Source organism: Candida margitis, assembly GCF_024628925.1.
Source record: "Candida margitis strain CBS 14175 chromosome Unknown scaffold27, whole genome shotgun sequence".
Taxonomy (NCBI): domain Eukaryota; kingdom Fungi; phylum Ascomycota; class Pichiomycetes; order Serinales; family Debaryomycetaceae; genus Lodderomyces; species Lodderomyces margitis.
This window is the reverse complement of record NW_026261742.1, coordinates 140794-160665: the sequence shown is the minus strand read 5'-3', so window position 1 is coordinate 160665 and position 19872 is coordinate 140794. Positions and strand designations below refer to the sequence as shown.

The window sequence follows — 19872 nt, the reverse complement described above, 5'->3', positions numbered from 1 at the left end:
CACTAAGTTCTTCGAAAAGGATTTGAATAAGATGTATAATGAGGGGTCCATTTTGAGAAATGAGAGATTGTGATTAGTCCAGTGTATACTGAAACTAAATGAATGGAACAGAGGTGATGCCATTTTCTGTAGGTGATTGGGATTATAGCCGGTACCACTCAGAGTGGAAGCTAACAATGAAACTTTTCACATCAGCCAAGTAGTTCAAGACATTGCTGAGGCAACGTGGAAACTCAATCAGAGCACATTCATGGCTCTAAATCCGAAGATTCTATAGATTATCCGGCGCTTATATTTTTTTCTTGTCCTGATAAATTACATCTTTTTGTGGTTCGTATTTTCCCCTTCTCCGCTGACCTATACCTATTTGAACAGGTTCGTCTAAAAACAGATCATCCAAATGCAAAAGAGTTGTGGGTCATCCATTTTATCACCTTCTCTGAGGGATAATCTTTAATTAAGTAAAGAAACAAAGTATATCGAACAAAGTGTAAGCCACGATGTGCGTCTTTTTTAAGACAACTTTGTGTTGTTTCTATACTTCTTCGATAAGAAAAACTCTATGCAAAGTTCATTTTTTCAACTAGTCAGCAATACTAAGAATGATTATAACCACAATTGTGTTGGGCGAAACCTCTTCCATTTTTAGTCTATGAGTCACTGAACTTCGAATATGGTGGACTACTTTAAATTAAAAGCATATTAGTTTTAACTAAAATGTTTGGTTTTGTACCATAATTAATGCATATAATAAAGGAGAGGATCAAAAAATAAATCATGGACAAATTGAATACTAATGGAAGTAAACGTCTGTATTCAACTACTTGTGAACATACTTTAGAATGAATAATATATAATGGGAGGTAGTTGCCTCTATTGTAAAGATGTTGAGGATCACTTTTCAGTGCTCAAAAGTCAACTGCCACAGTAAACATGAAAATATCCAACAAAACCTCAATTGCAGTCGTTTTAGCGTTGTGGTTGCCGGTGGCGGCTGCTAACTCAAAAGATGTTTCTCCAAAAAGCTTTAAAATCAGATTTGATGTCAGAAGAGGTTCAGCTAGAGACTTGTTGTCCCCAATCGGTGAATCCCGTCCCAAATTCGTCAAACGTGATAACGAAGGATCTTTTGAAATAGAATTAGTTAATGAACAAACGTTCTATCTTGCCGATTTATACATTGGGTCTAATGAAGACAAGAATCAGGTGCTTGTGGATACTGGAAGCTCAGATCTTTGGGTCATGTCCCACGATCTTGAATGTTACGCTTCTTACTATAGCGGAAGAAAAAGAGATGCTAAAAATGTACTCCATGCTGGTACTGGACTCAAGTTTATTGATGACAAAGTGGATAAGTCCAACAAGAAAAGACAACTTGGGGAGAAAGCGCCAGAACCAATAAAATCGAGAAATAGAATTCCAGAAAAAAGGGCACAATCAGATAGTGCTAGATTCAGCTACACTTATCTTACTGATTACCCGGAAGCTAGTCAATACCCCGAGCCTACAATTTCAATTCCGTATAGTGATTATACCTATGAATCTTATAATGGAGCAGCCACCTGCACGTCCTATGGTACCTACAACACTGAAAACTCCGACACATTTTCCCAAAACGATACTGACCCATTTGAAATTAGTTATGCAGATGGAACTTTTGCTTTAGGGATCTGGGGCCATGACACTGTTAGAATTGGTAACTTGTCTGTTCGAGATTTAAGCTTTGCTATTGCTAACGAATCCTCTAGTGATATTGGGGTATTGGGGATTGGGTTGCCGGGTTTGGAAGTCACTCAAGACATTGGGGGATACTCATATGAGAACTTGCCATTGAAGATGAAGTCTGATGGTGTTATTAACAAAGCATTGTACTCATTGTACTTGGACAAAGCGGATGCTGACAGTGGCTCAATTTTATTTGGTGCTGTTGACCATGCCAAGTATGTGGAGACTTTAGAAACTTTGAAGTTGAGAAATACATACGAAGAGTATGACTACCCGGTGAAGTTTGAAGTTGCGGTTGACAACATTAGTGTCGACAAGAATGGAAAGAATACTACCGTCTTGTCGTCTACTACGGGTGCTGTATTAGACTCCGGTTCAACTTTGTCATATTTACGCTCAAACCAAATTGCAGCCATTGCTGAAGCCCTCGATGGGACTTACTCTTCCAGTTCAGATGCTTACATAATTGACTGTGATTATGAAAATGATCGTTCAACCACTATAGATATTACTTTTGGAAATAAGGTGATCAAAGTTCCCGTGGCAGATTTGGTTCTTGAGTCATATTATGGCTCAACGTGTTATTTAGGACTTTTCCGACAATCGTCAAGCACGACATATATTTTGTTTGGTGATAATGTGTTGAGGAGTGCTTATGTTGTGTACGACTTGGAAGACAATGAAGTTCATATTGGACAAGCTTACTACACTGAGGATGAAGATATTGAAGTTGTTGACCAAAGTGTTCCTACTACAGGAGGACAGAAACCTACATCCACTGATACTGATTCGACTGCAACTGGAGCTGAATCTGGAAGCAGCAGCCGCTCGACATTGGCATCTAGAAGTACTGTTGCAGCGGAATCAAGAACCACCAGTGGATCAGCATCTAGAAGCACTAGTGCTTCAGCTTCTGGTAGTAGTAGTGGATCTGGATCTGGGTCTGAAACGGGATCATCTTCATCAGCTACATCTTCATCAGCTACATCTTCATCAGCTACATCTTCATCTACAGCTGCAGGTGGAAGTTCAAACGACGGAATGTCTTTGTTTGCAAAGTCATGGACTTTCATGGTCGGAGGATTATTAACCGCAGTTGTGATCATTATTTAGTTTTTAGTTTTATTCTTTTTACTTTATGGGAAATTAAAGCGATCTTTTGTTGGCTACTGATTGTGTTCTAATGTAGTCGTAGTAGAGAAGCCTCACACCTATGGTTGTTAACCGCATGTAGAGTTGTGTGTGTGCGGGGAGAGGGGGGCAATGGCGATTTTCATGTTTAGTAAAGAAAAAGCTTAACTACTAAAAGGCATGGAGGTAGCCTTGGAATTGTACGTTTCTAATAATTTATACGGCATTTCACTTGTTTAGACTTAGTATGAGCTAAAAATCTCTGATCTTTGTAATCTCCTCAAAGATTAAATAATGTTTTAAAGTATTGTTCTATGTATTTCACAAGATTAGAAAACAAACTCAGGGGGTGAAACATTATTATTAAGACAATATAATGCATGGAATACTGCTACATAGTAACTTAAACACGTTCGCGTTGACACAAACACAAAGTTTATGACTATAGTGAAAAGAAAAGAGTAGGTGGAAATTGCATGACTTTAATGAAAAGCTTTAATGCAGCTACGGTTATTGATAAAGCAAAATTAAGTAGGTCTTAAAGAATGGGTAACGAGGAAAGGGTAAAAAGGATGTTTCTAGTTTTGCGCTTAAAACTTTTCTTGTCCTTCTTTGCAAATTAATGTACAATTTATAGATGGACTAGAGACAAGAAACCAAGAAAAAAGATACAGAAACAGAAAATGGGCGTTCAACAATGGTTACTGATATCTCCAAGGATGGCTACTACTAACTCTAGCATTCGTGTTGGGGTTGATACTACGAATACAAAAATCAATTGTTATCACTTGGAGTGAATGAGCCCCTGCTCGTTTGCTTTAGTTGACTAGATGGTTTCAGGACTTTTAAAATATATCCTACTGGAAGCATAGTTGTTTGGTCTGGCTTTTTAGCCAGCACTTTTACTGAGTGTGAAGCGTCAATTAAAAACCAAGCTTTTTAAGAGGAAGATTTTCGTAATGCTGGCTTTGTGTTTCGTATTGTCCTCGTAATTGATCACAAGAAAATTGATGAGAATTCATGAAATGAGTTTTAGAGGAGACATTTGTAGAGTTCAAACAATCCATACTATATCATTGCTTTTGAGACTCAACTGGCTATATAATGAAACTAATTTCAAGGATGGTGGCCCTTTCACCAAGTGGAATTGACAATGAGAGCTGACTACATATGCCGCGTGACCGCTCTCTACACATGTTTGTTGGTAGTGGTAACAGCTGATACACTACTGACACCAACACCCTCGAGTTGCTTAAAAATGAACTTTAATGTCAGGAGAGGCTCATTGCAAAGGAATACATCCCCATTAACCAGTTCCGATTCTAAAGTTGAAAGAGACCCTGGTGAGGAAGGTGCATTGCCAATAGAAGTGCGTCTCAACAGGACCCTTTACATTACTGAGCTACTTATTGGTTCCAACAAGGATAGGCATCAGGTTCTTGTGGATACAGGAAGCTCGGACCTATGGTTTATGTCTTCTGATGTTTATTGCCTTGCATCTACCATGAAACAAGAGGAAGGGAGGGGAGGTAAAAGTGAACTACAATCACGTGAATTGGCTCAAAATCAACCCATGTCTAAAAGATCTTTGAAGGACAACCAGAGCGCAAATTCGAATTTAGTTAACCTCGCTGATTTTCTAGGAGAGACTGAGTATCCTGATCCTGGTAACGAGATTGTATCCACAGACTCGAATCCTATAACCTACAATGAAACCAACATATGCAAATTTCACGGCTCATTCAATACAGAAGAATCGGATACATTTGTGCATAACAATACCGGCCCATTTGAGACTAACTATGCTGATGATACATATGCAAAAGGCATTTGGGGTTACGACACTGTCGGAATTGGCAACACATCAATAGCGAATCTAAATTTTGCTGTTGTTAATGAATCTTCAAGTGATTTTGGGGTGTTGGGGCTTGGATTGCAGTTATGGGAGCTGGTCGAAAATTTGAGCCACATGTATGAGAACCTACCCATGAAGTTAAAATCAGTGGGCGTAATCGATAAAGCTATGTATTCATTATATTTGGATAATGCTGATGCCCTCAGTGGCACTGTTTTGTTTGGTGCTGTAGACCATGCCAAGTATGAGGGAACATTGGAAACATTGCCAGTAAGGAAAACTTATGATGAAGACGCCCATCCAACAAAGTTTCAAGTGATGATTAACCAACTTACCATCAACAACAAGACTGAGTCTCTTGAGATTTTGGTGGGATCTGACTATGCCGTACTAGATTCAAGCTCAACCTTGTCTTATTTTCGCAAATCGCAAATACGGGACATTGTCAAAACGCTTAATGGACAATTTTCAAGCTTTGCTGGTGCATATGTGATTGACTGTAGCTACAAGAATTCAGAATCAACTTTGGACATCACATTCACCAACAAGACCATTAGAGTTCCAGTATCTGACTTGGTGATTGAATCACCCTTGAACTCTACCTGCTACTTGGGGATTTTGGAGCAGTCAGTGGGCTCATTATATATTTTGTTTGGTGATAACATATTAAAGAACGCTTACATTGTTTATGATTTGGAAGATTATGAGATCCATATTGGCCAAGCTTATTACACTGATGACGAGGATATCGAAACTGTTGAAGATAACGTTCCTACTGCAGGGGGACAAAATGTTACGACAGTAGAGGGGAGCCGTCGGTCAACTGCGAAAAACAGCGGATTATCGTTAGAGAATTGGTCATGGACTTACACGTTAGGTTTGTTGTTCCTCACCATAATATAAGAGTTATCTAATCTCTTTATATTTATTACAATCTTGTAACAGGCTCTAGAATGATTTCGAGCCAAAAAAGATCTGTTTATTACACTTTTTTTACGCCTTTGCATCTTATGCCTTAGTGCCAAGGTTAAACTTTATAATACTCCCCAATATACATGAGTAGTCCACTCAACTCATTCTGCTTGCTCATTTGTTTTCCTTTGGTTTCCTCTGGTTCCACACATCATCACCTCTCTCTTCTCCCTCTCTCCATCTAGCCTCTCGATAGCTCTTTTTCTTGTCGCTATCCTCATCTATCCTCCACGAGTCCTTCAAAATATCAATCTAATCAACTCCAATATAGCACCGCCAGCTACTAAAAATAACAACACAAACAACCACGCTCTCGATACTGGGTATTCAACTTTTTCCTTGTCAGCTTTAGGTTTTCCCCATTGTTTCGTTACTTTCTTTTCAAACTTGGCATTAGCCGCTCTTTGTTTTGGAGTTTGTAAAGCCTAACTAGTTAGTACAGGTTTCAGAAGGTCACTTATGTTGAATTAGTGGCACAACACTCTATTTGAACATACCATTTTCGTCTCTGCCTTGTTATGATTTGGTGACTCTTTTGGTAAAGAAAACAAGGGTTTTTCGTGGAGACCGTGTTTATGTCTTTTTTTTTTTATTTTTCGTTTGTCAAGAGACCACGTCAGAAAGTTTCAACAGCGCGTCTACGCTACCACAGTGTAAAAAGGCTAGATAAGACGATCATCAGGTGTATGTACTCTCCTGCTTCCAAAATGGTATCTACAATTAAATAATTTGTCTTCAAGTAAAAGTCTTTTCTGTTTCGAGATTACGCTCAAATCATATATACTTAGTAATCAAATGTAAGTATCATTTGCACAAAACTTGCTGCAAAAAGAAAGTATAAAAGGGGACAATTTTATTCCTCATCTTACGTTGATGCATACAGGGATAAACTGCCCTACAGAATTGCCAGTTTTTGATACAGGCAAAGTATACAAAACATTCTTAGAATCAAGACTCAGTTTTCCTCCATGGTAATAGGGAGCTATATCATAAGAAAAGAAAAAAAAATGAAAAAAAAAGGAGCATATCCAAGTAGCGTTGCCCGGTTTCGATCCGGGGACTTCAGGGTTATGAGCCCTGCACGCTTCCACTGCGTCACAACGCTGTCGTGTACCATGTTCAAAATCCTGGGATCAAATAAGGTGCTCAAATTATGGAACATTTCACAGATTGAAGGCCAATGAGTTTTAGCTTACTGCTAAACTGGGTAAAAGTGTAAAAGAGCGCTTTAGGGTTGTTGGTACTAAATATACGCACTGATACAGTGTAAAGGTGAATAATGAAGTGAGATGTATTTAGTGAACAACTACCAAATGCGTGTTGCTAGAAAGTATCATCTATCTTGTTGCTATATCTTATACTATGGAATATAAATATGTTTGAGCTTACAACACACTCAGAGAAGTTTAATATCCTGACTAACTTACTTATCAACCGATTGTATACCAATGAGCGTCTGAATTGCTATTGGGTACACTTGATTTTGTAAGAGCTTCATACTACAACAATTATATCTTCCAATGAGTTGCTACTACTACTCGCTATATGCTACAGATCAATTTTAAATGAACTATTCAGGGTGTTTCTCCAAATAAGCAACTGTCATATTGTAGTATGCCACTACTTCTTCATCAGTAATGGTCCAAGTCTGAACATCTCCTTCTTCTTGTTCTTGTTCTTGTTCTTGTTCTTGTTCTTGTTCATCATCTTCACCATCAATATCAATATTAATTTCGTCTTCGTTACTCCCAGCAAAAGAATCCAACCATTGGATATACCCGCTCTCCATTTTTTTCTTGTTCCATTCTGACAAAATGAAAAGCTCTTCAAACCCAGTTCCGTTCCAAGTCATCATCTTCCAATTGCCATCGTCTGACCGATCATAGTTTGAACTCAATTCCAATCTTACTAATTCGCCATTCAGCTCCAAATCCGGCCCATCTTCATACAATTTGTTACCTTTCAGCGGACCATTTTTGACGTAGTACGGGTACGTAACAGGTTCATCCAACTCAGGCCTGCCAAGCTTTGCAAATTTGTTGTCTGCGGAAGCTCCTACAGCAAGAAGCACTGTGAGCCAGACATTAAGAATTATTGACGTAAACATTAACATTCTCAAGTTTAGTAGTTATCCAAAATAAAATTTTTGGAGAAGAAATAAAAGTGGATTTTGGTTCTCTTATCTATCAAATTTAAGCAAAACATTGTGCCACTTTTTTTAATTTTCTTTTGCGATTGCGCGATTTTTGTTCTAAAAATAAACTTCAGAGGAAAGGAGAGGTGACTCGTTTAGAAGAACCTGCATAACATTCAATCCCTTGACGTAATTTCACCTATTCAATATGTTTTATAGGCAAATTGGGAAACCACAGGGTAAGCATTTAACCCTTTCAATTGTGTATCAGCAAATAGCGTAATATTTCAACTCTATATATCTTATGCACCAATACCCCATATATATACTGATAAACCTGCTTTATGTGTATAGCAGCTCTAATTTAAAAGAGCACCTTCTTGTATAAAATTAATATGATAGTTTTCTGCTATATGCTCTTGAAGCTAAGCCATTCATAAAACACTAAGGTTGTGGGATTGTACCAAACGCATCATTTAAATTGCGCCTGTCAAAGCCTTATTTTTCTTCAGTGGTGCTTGTAGCACAAAACAGCACATAGTCTATTTTCAGCAGAAACCTCTTAGGGCTATGAAGATACCCCTCAGAGAGCAAACATCATCTTTCCTTTCAATATACAAAGCACCAATCTACAATGCACAAGCAGTAAAACTTATATTCAAAAACTAAAAATATAACGTACGAAACCATCTTGGCATTTTAGATGGCAGAAACACTTGAGGCAGATGTGAATTTCACTTGAGCGAGTGAAATTGTCTCTTTATCCAAATTGTAAACAATATAAGCATGTCTCAAGAAGTTGACACCCAAGATTGGAGGAACTCTTTGTCTGTCAGAGCTCTGTAAACCCCATACACAACCAGAATTACTTCTGAGAACAAATTCGGACAATGGGACCGAGATTTTAGCACCGTTGTCAAAAGTGAAGGAAGCACTGTCTTGGAGATTGGCGTTACAATCAATGAAGTAAAGTTCAGAACCATTACCCACCGGCTCCAAATAGGCACCAACCTTGCTGGCAAGATCCTCCACAATCGTATCAGGCAAGTAACTAAGTGTAGTTCCAGAGTCCAACACAACATTGAAACCGGTTGTTTCGTCATTTCCATCGTAGTTGAGAGATTGCAAGTTGACAGACAAGTACTGATCCAGGACAATTTGCTCCTCAATAAGCTTTCCGGAATACTTGGCATTATCAACACCACCAAAAAGGATTGTTCCTGTAGTTGCACCTGGCGAATTCAAATACAACGAATAGGCATTGGTCTTGATCTTACCTTGCTTCTTCAATGAAACAGGAACGTTGTCGTATTGTTGACCACTTTCACCTTGTACACGCCCAACACCCAAAATACCTTGGGCAGTCGAGGTAGTAGTCACATCAGCGAATTGCTGGTTAGTAATTGAAATACCTCCAAAACTAACAGTGTCTTTTGCCCATGGGCCCTCTGAGGTGCTTTTATCCCCGTAACCAATACTGAATGTAGAGCCTAATGATCGAAACGAAGTTGAACTTTGGGGATTGAAAGTGCCGTACTTCTTGCAGTCACGAGTCCCTTGACAAGTGGCTGATGAGTCAACAACCCAAAAGTCGCTGGAACCAGTGTCAAGAACAACTTGTTGTTCTTGCATGTTGGAGCCAACAGCAATACGAATACCATAAGATGGCCCTTCAAAATACAACGGAGCTGATGGTGATCCTCTTTTTACAATCTCATTAGTAGCGTTTAAATCGAGCGGCTTTCTGTCAACCTCGAATTCCAATGACACAACCCCAGCAACACCATCTCTCCTTGTTTGAGGGATGATCGAACCTTGAGCGACCAAAGCAAAAGCAAGAGCGACCAAAACCTGGCGTGTAAATAAGTAAATAGTAGTCATTTTGATTGAAGTTGATTGTTACAATGCAAGTAGCTTCAACCTCTGGAGGCCCTTTGGCCTCTATTTATAAGCTTCAAAGACCTGTGAAGCAACAATCAACGTGGGCCGATCTGACTTGAATGAACAGTTTTCTCAATATTTCATAATCCCAATTTGACTCCTCCAAGACTTTATGCTTGAATTTCTTGGAAAGGTTATGAGCATAGGACAAAACTGGCCTTGATGTGGTTATGATGTTGGGTGGAGGAGTTTCAAAGTAGCTGTTAATAAGGAAAATGCAATGTAGTTGCAGCTCAGCGTGCTGCGACATCTGCAGCACTTGGATGGATAAATTCTCAACAGGTAAAACCAAATTCTACACCACTAGTTTTCCGCGTACGGTTATATAACCAACAAGAATAACCATTTCAGTAGCCTTGAAATACAAGTAAAAGCTCCAGCTGCTCTTAACCACTATTGGAGTTTAACTAGTGACAAAGTAGCAAAATATTCCCTTTTCAATCTATTTGGATTTCACTTGTTCGAGAAGTAAATCAACAAATTATTAGGAAAAACAGCCTGATTGGCACTATAAGGGCACCGTTTGCTTAGTCCCGAAGCGGGTGGCATCATGGTTAAAATTGCAATCTATAAAAACGCAAGCGCCATTCCTTTGTGATACCAGCGCAAGCTTGTGACCCGTTGCTATGTCTAAAAATACTCTTTTGGTGCCGTATGATAAAATGGCCTGTGTAAATGTAAACTATTTGTTTGTTATTGTTGACACCTTCACCGTAATTTGAGAGATTACGAATAGTTCGATGCATCTTGTAAATAAAGCCACAACACAACACAACAAAACAAAGCATTTTACGCCCGAGGACAATAAACGTGGCCGCGTTTTATGTGACGATAAAACAATATACCCAATGAATTGGAAATAACCCCTCATATTGTCAAGCAATGCATTACTAGATAGTCAGTGTAATCTACTGTGAGGGGGGGGGGGCGCGCAAGGAGATAATTTGTGTTGAAATTGGGACACAAAACGAGTCCACAATTTCTGCAATGCGGTCTAAAATCTGTAATTACGCCATTGGTTGGTTCAATTACATTCCAGGCACACACATCCGCTGCAGCGTAGTTAGCTTTACGACTTTGTCCCTGCCAAGAGGCTTTTTTATACAAGCGATTCAAGTGGCTGGAGAGCTAACATCTCAGGTGTTTTACTCAAGTGAGTTTCTGTCACCATAGTCAATGGATTAAATGTATGGCATTCTACGGCCCAAAAAGAGCATTGCTTATAATAGCATAAGGTTATGAGCCAGGATAATTACTAAACCATGTCACTTTGATTTTCGATGACGTCCATGGTTAAACCATTTTCCGTTGACCACGGCACGATGTCGGACACGATAACCCCTTCTCCACCAATGATTGTTTCCTGCTAAACAATCTATTGTTGAAGAAGTTACACAAATTACGCAACTAAACGTTTCACCTTCTCTCCTAACGCAAAGTGTGGTAAAAGGTATGCTCACTCGTTCAAGAGGCAGGTCGTACAGCTCAACACTCCATAGAAGAAGACAGTTGGCTATGAAAGCGATGAAGTGAAGCAAGTCATCATTCCTAACTCATTGTATTTTCAAAAGAGTGGCCTGTCCTTGATGTTGAAACTTGTGACTCTGAGTTGACAAATGCGAGAGAACAATGGAAGGTTACATTCTAGTCTCTATTGTAACCAACATTACGCTTTACTCCTATTATAACCACTTGTGGTGAAACTTGATTGAGTTAAACAATAGTGATAAAAATGAGAACAATAGAGGACATAAACGACAGAAGCAATCAACCTAAGTGGATACAATAGAAGCTTGAGAAGATAAACATTGCTCAGACTTTTATACTGGTCGTTTAGTGAGCATGTACATTCAAGACTCCAAGAAGGAGCATCATATAGAAACCTTAAACTCTATACTGAGTAGGATGCCCCTGAAGGGCTTTTCCTACATGCCAAGACCAAATTATCAGAGCCTTATTTTTGACAGATTTCCGCCCGTCGACGGCGCGGAAACGCAACTTTGAAGTGAATGTTTTATAACACAAAATCAAACACAAAGCTCAAATTGCAAAGACGCATCCACACCACACTACATCACACTTGAACCACACTAATGTTATTTTTACTCCCAGCCCACAATGAGGCTCGAATTGGAACTTAATATGGAGTATACATTGATAGCGGCGACGATCAAAAAAAAAAATCACAGTGTAATGTGTCAATGTGTGATAAGAGGGACGTTTATCTACGGAATTAGGCTTTTGTTGAAACAATGGAACAATAGAATATGAATCAACTTGGTTGATGATTCGTTCAGACGAACGGCACGAATGAAAAGGAGATAATGCATTCTTCATCAGAATATAAATATGCCCGTGGATCGTCGTTGCCATGCTTTTTTTTTTCCCAACAGTAGACCATCTATATTGATTATCACAGAGTAACTGTTCTATCAACTACATCAATAATCACTAATCAATAGATAATTTACATTCACAATTTAGAAAATGGTTGCTATTCAAGTTTTATTTAATATTGCACTTGCTACGGTTGCTTATGGTGCCGCCATTCCAAATGACATTAGCAAGAGAGCCGACGATGGCCAAGGATTTGTCGCTTTGGACTTTGACGTGTTGAGAAAACCATTGAATTTGACAAAGGCACTTCTTCACGAAAAGAGAAATTCCATTTCGTTATCTTTGATCAACGAAGGTCCATCTTACGCAGCTAAGGTTTCAGTTGGTTCAAACAAACAACAGCAAACAGTCATCATTGACACAGGTTCAAGTGATTTTTGGGTTGTTGACTCGAACGCCCAATGTGAGGACGACGTAGATTGCAAAAGCTCTGGTACTTTCAATCCTTCATCGTCATCCTCGTATAAGAGCTTAGGCTCGGAATTTGCTATTCAATACGGTGACGGAAGTACATCCGAGGGAACTTGGGGTAAAGATACGGTTACAATCAACGGAGTTTCCATTACTGGTCAACAATTGGCTGATGTTACTCAAACATCAGTTGAACAAGGTATCTTGGGTATTGGCTATGCTAGTAATGAAGCCGTTACTGATCAATACGGAAATCCAACCATTCAAAACTACGACAATGTCCCAGTGACTTTGAAAAAGCAAGGCAAGATCAATACCAATGCTTACTCATTATACTTGAACTCACCTACTGCAGAATCAGGTACAATCATTTTTGGTGGTGTTGATAATGCCAAATACTCGGGCAAGTTGATTTCTGAGCAGGTTACACAGTCCAACCAATTGACCATTTCACTTGCATCCATCAATGTGAAAGGCTCTTCGTATTCGTTTGGACAAGATGTATTATTGGACTCCGGAACTACCCTTACTTTCTTTCCCAGTGACTTTGCTGCAGAACTTGCTAATCAAGTTGGTGCTGAGCTTAGACAAGTAGGTGAAGGTAAAACATTATACTTTATCGATTGCAACACCGATACATCCGGATCAACAACCTTTAGCTTTGGAAACGGTGCAAGTATTTCGGTTCCAAACTCAGAGTATGTTTACCCAAACGGTGATGGAACCTGTATCTGGGGTATTCAGGCATCAAGAGATACTATTTTGGGTGACAACTTCTTGAGACATGCTTACCTCCTTTACAACTTGGACGCCAACACTATTTCCATTGCTCAAGTCAAATACACATCGTCTTCGAGTATTTCGGCAGTTTAAGAAAAAGTCATAGTTCTCGGGACTTAGATAGTCTGTTTATTTTGTTTTTTCGTTTAGTAGTTAGATTAGAGAGTACATACATTTTGTTAAATTCGGTTTGTTATCTTCAAGATGAATGAGAGTAGTGAGAGTAGTAAGTCTTGTATCTTTAAGCATTGTAGTCGTTTAAGATTAGATAGCCTTGGTTCATACATGAAGACGAGTTTAATCACTAAAGGGAGTTGAACAAGTGTCATGTCACTCGATAGTACAAATAAGCGCTTATCAAAACATATGACGGGAAGAAGACTACTCTCTAATTGATCATTTAAAACTCGTTTGGTTTGCTAACAAAGGATCACTTTAATTTAAAAAAAGGTATAAAAGAGTCACCAAAGACTAAGTAATGGATACAACTGCAGTTGATAATCCTCCGACGATGCAAGTCCGTGACTTTGCAAACAAAGACATACCACCACTTGAATTTCCACCTAAAAATACGTTGTACCTGTCATTCATTGTCTATCATGACGTCAGTGTGAAATTCCCAGAATATTCATCGTCCTGTGAATGTTTATGGCGAATAACTGAACCTTGAAGTTTTTGTCATAACCGGTAGCCAATTCTTGACAATGGTAGGCGGTACTTCGCTATGTGTATAACCGAAACCCATATATGACAACAGACATATGTATTTTTTTGTGTTATTTGCATCAGAAGGGGCTAAATTATAAGAAATATTCACAATCCACATATCTTCTCTTACAGTTGCTACTCTACATGTTTACAAGGTACAAGACTTGTTCTTTATAAAAGAAAATGCACGTTTTATTTTGTAAGAATGGGAAATGAAAAACAGGGCAAAGCAACATCAATCTATAACATATAACCCAAAGAGACCAACAATCCTGCAACAATATAACACCAAGACAAATTGTACATCGATAATCCACCATTCTTGTTTGATGAAGATGAAGATGAAGAAGAGCTCGATCCACCACTTGAGCCTATTCTAGTTGAATTTTGTCCTCCACCAGTTGAGACACTTCCATCAACAACTTCGATATCTTCATCGTCAGTATAATAAACTTGACCAATGTGGACTTCATACTCTTCCAAATCGTAGACAACATAAGCACTTCTCAAGACATTATCTCCAAACAAAATATATGACGAACTGGATGATTGTTCAAAAAGACCCAAGTAACAAGTTGATTGACTAGCTTGTAAGACCAAGTCCGACACGGGTACTTTAATTGTCTTGCCGCTGAATTGAATATCCAACGTTGAATTAGTTTTTAAAAACCGACAATCAACAATGTAAGCACCAGCACTACTAGAATAACTACCTTCAAGGGCCTCACCCACGGCTTTAATTTGGTCTGAATGCAAGTACGATAAAGTTGAACCCGAGTCTAAAACAGCTCCCACCGAATCAGTCATGACAGTAGCAGTAGTACCCTTGTTGTTATTAAGGGTGATGTTGTTGACTTCAACTTCAAATCTCACGGGGTAATCAATTTGGCTATAAGTCTTCAACATAGACACTGTTTCCAAACTACCCTCATATTTAGCGTGATCGATAGCACCAAACAAGATAGAACCAGAGTTGGCATCGGCTTCATTCAAGTACAACGAAAACAAAACTCTCTTAATGACGCCATCTGACTTCAACTTGATAGGTAAGTTTTCATACATGTATCCATACAGCGTAGTTGTTTCCAACCCAGGTAATCCAACTCCCAATACACCAATGTCACTCGAAGTTTCATTAGCAATGGCAAAACTTAAATCGGGTACAGATATATTGCCCATTCTCACAGTATCGTAACCCCAGATTCCCTTGGCATAAGAACCATCAGCGTATTCAATAGAAAATGAGTCAGTATCATTACGAACAAAGGAATCAGAATTTCCCGTATTGAATGAACCATATTCTGTACAAGAGTTGGAGTCAGAGCCGGACCCCGACCCACCCGAAGAGCTTGAGCCAGAGCCTATTCCACCACCTGGTGCTGGGTTGCTGGTGCCGTCTGGATATGATGAAAGGTAGACAGTGGTGTAGTAATAACTATCGGCACGTTTGTTTACGTCATCATCGTTATCAGCATCACCCCCAGCGTTTTCTGATTTTGTTGGAGTTTCTCTCTTTTGCTCCTCTTGTGTATCTGCAGTAGTATAATCTCTCAGCTGCTTTGCATTGTTGTCTTCAAATGGGAACTTGACCCCAGAGCCACTTGCGTAACCAAATATATTTTTAGGGTCTCTCTTTTTCTTACTGGAGCTGGATGATGATGATGATGATGATGATGAAGAGGAACTCAGACTGACACACTTGAGATCGTGTGACATCACCCAGAGATCTGAACTTCCAGTGTCAACAAGCACTTGGTTCTTGTCCTTGTTTGAACCAATAAGTAACTCAGCTAAATAGAAAGTTTGTTTATTGGTTAATTCCAATTCAAAAGATCCATCTTCATCAGCACGTTTAACAAACCTCGGTTTGGAGTCATCAGTAGGAGATAAATCTTCTTTCGATGAACCCCTCCTGACGTTAAAGTCGATTTTTAAATTTTGTATTGATGGAGAAGATGCTGATGTTTTGTCAACTGGATTGGCAGTTATAATGGGTATTAAAGATAGTAACGTGGCTGTGAGGGAGACATTGTTGATAAACTTCATCTTTTTTTTTTTTTCTTTTCTTTTCAAACTCCTGGTAGTATACTTAAAAGTGAATGTTTATAGCAATGAAGGTGAAGTTGTGGAGTAGTATGTGGCCAAAAGAGGAAACTTAATTGAGTCCTTGTTGTTGTTGTTGGTTGAAAGAAAATAGACTCGTTTAAATAAATATATATATATAGGTAGAGAGATATTTGTAAATTGTCAAAAAGAACAATAAACGTTTCTTTTTATTTATGAAGAGAGAGACAAGTTTTAGAGACGTTGAAGTTAAAAATAAAGAAATAAAGAAATAAAGAAATAAAAAATATAAAAATATAAATATTTTTTTTTTCTTATTTTGCTTCTTATTTTGCTTCTTCTCATTCTCATTCTTATTCTTATTCTTATTCTTCTTTTTTTCTTATTCTATTAATTGGGTTTTGTAAAAATGTTTTTTATTTTTATTTTTGGAAGTTTGTAAAATAATATACAGAAAAGTATCACAAAATCACCAACCTTATATATCGGATCGATCATCAAAAGTAGATCACTTCTTCCCTCACCCCCCCTACCTACCTACACATGGCTACTACCCCTTGAGATAGTCCGAAATAAAATGGGAGTGTTTAAATCAATTAATAAGCCTCTAAACCTTTAAACCTCTTTACTCTACTTCTGTTATTTTGTATTGAAAGTGGAGCAAGTGGATTACTTCATGGCTGTTCCCGATAGGTCATAGATTTCAGTTTTCTTGGCCCTATTCCAACTCAGATCATATGATTACTACTACTACTACTACCGCTACTGCTAATACTGCTTCTTCTTCTAAATGATATATGATATATGTACCTTATAACTCTCCAATGCCAATAAAACAAAAAAAAAAAGAAAAGAAAGTAGGCTCAGTCAATGATCATTCACTGTACATACAATAACCTTTGAAACAGACAAGAAAAAAATAAATATCTTTTATTTCCGAGTGTATTATAACCGAATCATTCCTCATGAATTTGACCTTCTCTACCCAGTTATAAAAGCTGCGCCTTTGTGTTTGATTGATCACTTTTCTTGTCTATCATTGGCTTCTTCTTCTTGTATTGGAGTTGAAACATAGAACATTGCAACCTTAAGCCACCCCCCCCTCTACACCTTATTCTTAGTCATGCAAACACCATATCTTTAACTTTGCGTATGTATGCATGCAACTTGCATTCTTTGGTTTCTGAGTAGGCTTATAGTTCCCATTTTGCCTCTGGTTAACCCAGATTCTAGTCTTTCTCAGCTTATTGATTACGACTGATCCAATGTTGGAGTGTCTTTAGCCAATGTCTGTTTCAAATGTATTTTTAGCCATTGGGTTGAGTTGCACGTGCTTCTGTGGTTGACACAAAACTTTTTAAGAACTTTGAAACAAGGACGTTGTCATGGAATCAAAAAAAGATTCTGCAACATTCACGCAGAAGACTCAATTATGCCATGTCATCCTCTACCATGACCAGCATGTATATTCTCTAACTACCCAGGCTGTTCTACAATTTCTCGTTTAGTTGAATTGTTCTGTGTCAAGCTGCCTCGCTTCGTACCTACGGAGCAAATTAACACTAATAAGCCACATGACCTTCAAAAGCTTTTGAAACGAGGATTCTGACCAGAACAGAATCAACCTATATCAAGTTATATCCACATCTAAGTGAAGAACCTTACTAATAATTGTTTGCTATCTAATTATGTGACTCGTTCTTGTTGAAACTTCCCAGGGTGTGTCTTCAATATTGGGGTTGCAAAAAATTCAAAAAATTCAAAAAATCAAAAAATCAAAAAATGAAAAAAATGGCAGCCACTTTCCCCTACCACCACCCACTTTAATCAATGCCTTCCACCAGCAGTCCTCATATTCACAACTTTACTTTAAAAAAGTACTCCAAGTTTACTCACAACACCTGGAGTCACCATCCATACCGCACTGACTTGTCGATAACATTCATTCAACCAGCCAAAGATGGTGGCGGCAGCAGCAACACAGACAAAGACATAGAAGTTGTTGTGCACTGGAAGGGAGTCCCCGTGGATAAATACACATTATTTGTGAATGATAGAGTGAGGACATCAATTTTAGTTAAGAGTCCAAACATTGGCATCAAACAATGTCATTTAACCAAAAGTGGTGATTTAATCTTTCGGTTTCAAATCAGTCTTGTTGACGATGCTGAGTTTGAAAAGTGTCACAGTTTTTTACGAAGTTGTCAATTCAAACACACAAACAGTTTGAATATGGCTGAGGCTGGTTTATATCAAGGTTCAGATGCATCAAGCCAGATTAGACAAGAAGTGGCTAGTTTGAATTTTCCCCATAGTCCCCCCACTGGAAACAATACCCAGAGTAGCTTAAGGCACGTATATTTGACTGATACATTGCCATATCTGCCGCCCAAATCAACTCAGTTTAAGGAAACAGATAAGGTGTCTGACCTATTGCAGCAAAACTTTTCGCAACATCTGGTCCAACTGCTTTGGCCACTGCAAATACAGGCATGCTTGCAACCGTCACGGGCTACACAGCTTGCCCTTGATTCACAAACCATTCAGTATGGTCAAGAGTTGACATCACAGTCAGTTGAACCAACACAAACTCAGTCATCCCTGCAGCAGCAATTACAACAGCAATTTCTACAGTGGCAACAAAATTATCAGCAACAATTAACCCCAAACTACTCGAAATTGCCACAGCCTCACCACTTTCAACAATTTGTGCCCCCAATTTCGGAAAAACCATTACCACAACCTCCTTCAATGTCACAACAACTGAACTTACAAAACTTCCAACCCCCTTCTGTAATACATGGATCCCAAGCAACAGAGAAAGCCTCGGAAACGTCTACAACTCTCATCGATTCCATTCCACTTATTTCGATAAATAATGTAGAGGATTTAAAATATTTGACTGACTCTGAGTTAAGTACACTCATAAAGAGACAATGTCAACTGAGTGAGTTTAGAAATCTTGTAAAGAGGCTAGACAATATTTTGGAGAAGAACAGTTGATCGCATATTTTTAAAGGTTGCAAAAACTGTCAATTTTGTTGAGAGAAAAATATGTTGTGTTTGAAGTGGCTTTTGTGTTACCAATACACATTCCCTTGCATCATACCCCGTGATCTGTTGAATTAACTAGTTGAGTCAGTTTCGTTATCAGATATAGCAGCTGGAGATATGTCCGTTTGAGGGTTACTTGCTGCCATTGAGAAGCAACGGTTCTTACAGTGAGAGCATGACTTTGGTGTAATGTCTCTGTTGGTATGAATAGTATGCGCATGTTAATACCTCTCTATATGACTAATTCTTATGCAGTAGTTTATAAAATTTAAAATAAAATTTAAAATAAAATTAAAAAAAAAATTTTTTTTCGTTTTTTTTTTTCCAGAAGTAATTTCCCCAATCGGAAAATCGGCGATCGGGACTTTACTGTTATGGGCAATCACCGTATGAGCTCAACACTATATCATTTTGTAGTACATTGACATTGTAGCTCACATAGACAATCCGAAGTGTGAGTAGTTATTCTCCCTATGACTATCGATGATGGTCCTGCTTCTCTTAAAATGTCTTCTATGAACGTGTTTAGTTTTGTGCATTCAAATTTTTTTATTTTATTTATTTTTTTTTTATTTTTCAAAATGAAAAAGAAAGTTATACGAGAAACACAATAATCAACTTTAATTTACAACAACACGTTGTTGGTTTCTTTGCATTTCTTTAGTTTTCCACAAATCACTTTTGCTTGATAGCATAGTAC

The 19872-nt window shown here is 38.3% G+C and overlaps 7 protein-coding genes across 7 annotated transcripts; 4 read left to right on the top strand and 3 right to left on the bottom strand. All coding sequences in view use genetic code 12, as the record gives it.

The window, feature by feature from the left end:
* Positions 1 to 933: 933 nt before the first annotated feature.
* CANMA_000590 (pepsin-like aspartic protease) lies at positions 934 to 2838 on the top strand (the record flags this gene model as incomplete). Its single annotated transcript, XM_051817959.1, has 1 exon — positions 934 to 2838. The coding sequence occupies one exon, from the start codon at positions 934 to 936 to the stop codon at positions 2836 to 2838; it is 1905 nt and encodes a 634-aa protein (XP_051673853.1).
* Positions 2839 to 4114: 1276 nt separating this feature from the next.
* Positions 4115 to 5614, top strand: CANMA_000589 (pepsin-like aspartic protease; the record flags this gene model as incomplete). The annotated part of the gene is made up of 1 exon (XM_051817957.1): positions 4115 to 5614. The coding sequence occupies one exon, from the start codon at positions 4115 to 4117 to the stop codon at positions 5612 to 5614; it is 1500 nt and encodes a 499-aa protein (XP_051673852.1).
* Positions 5615 to 7253: 1639 nt separating this feature from the next.
* Positions 7254 to 7790, bottom strand: CANMA_000588 (uncharacterized protein; the record flags this gene model as incomplete). The annotated part of the gene is made up of 1 exon (XM_051817956.1): positions 7254 to 7790. One exon carries the CDS (start codon positions 7788 to 7790, stop codon positions 7254 to 7256), a length of 537 nt encoding a protein of 178 aa, XP_051673851.1.
* A 726-nt stretch (positions 7791 to 8516) lies between these two features.
* On the bottom strand, positions 8517 to 10629 carry CANMA_000587 (uncharacterized protein; the record flags this gene model as incomplete). The annotated part of the gene is made up of 3 exons (XM_051817955.1): positions 8517 to 9668; positions 9799 to 10016; positions 10569 to 10629. The coding sequence occupies 3 exons, from the start codon at positions 10627 to 10629 to the stop codon at positions 8517 to 8519; spliced, it is 1431 nt and encodes a 476-aa protein (XP_051673850.1).
* A 1616-nt stretch (positions 10630 to 12245) lies between these two features.
* On the top strand, positions 12246 to 13439 carry SAP8 (Sap8p; the record flags this gene model as incomplete). The annotated part of the gene is made up of 1 exon (XM_051817954.1): positions 12246 to 13439. One exon carries the CDS (start codon positions 12246 to 12248, stop codon positions 13437 to 13439), a length of 1194 nt encoding a protein of 397 aa, XP_051673849.1.
* An 855-nt stretch (positions 13440 to 14294) lies between these two features.
* Positions 14295 to 16100, bottom strand: SAP9 (aspartyl protease; the record flags this gene model as incomplete). The annotated part of the gene is made up of 1 exon (XM_051817953.1): positions 14295 to 16100. The coding sequence occupies one exon, from the start codon at positions 16098 to 16100 to the stop codon at positions 14295 to 14297; it is 1806 nt and encodes a 601-aa protein (XP_051673848.1).
* A 1848-nt stretch (positions 16101 to 17948) lies between these two features.
* On the top strand, positions 17949 to 19121 carry CANMA_000584 (uncharacterized protein; the record flags this gene model as incomplete). Its single annotated transcript, XM_051817952.1, has 1 exon — positions 17949 to 19121. One exon carries the CDS (start codon positions 17949 to 17951, stop codon positions 19119 to 19121), a length of 1173 nt encoding a protein of 390 aa, XP_051673847.1.
* Positions 19122 to 19872: the final 751 nt, after the last annotated feature.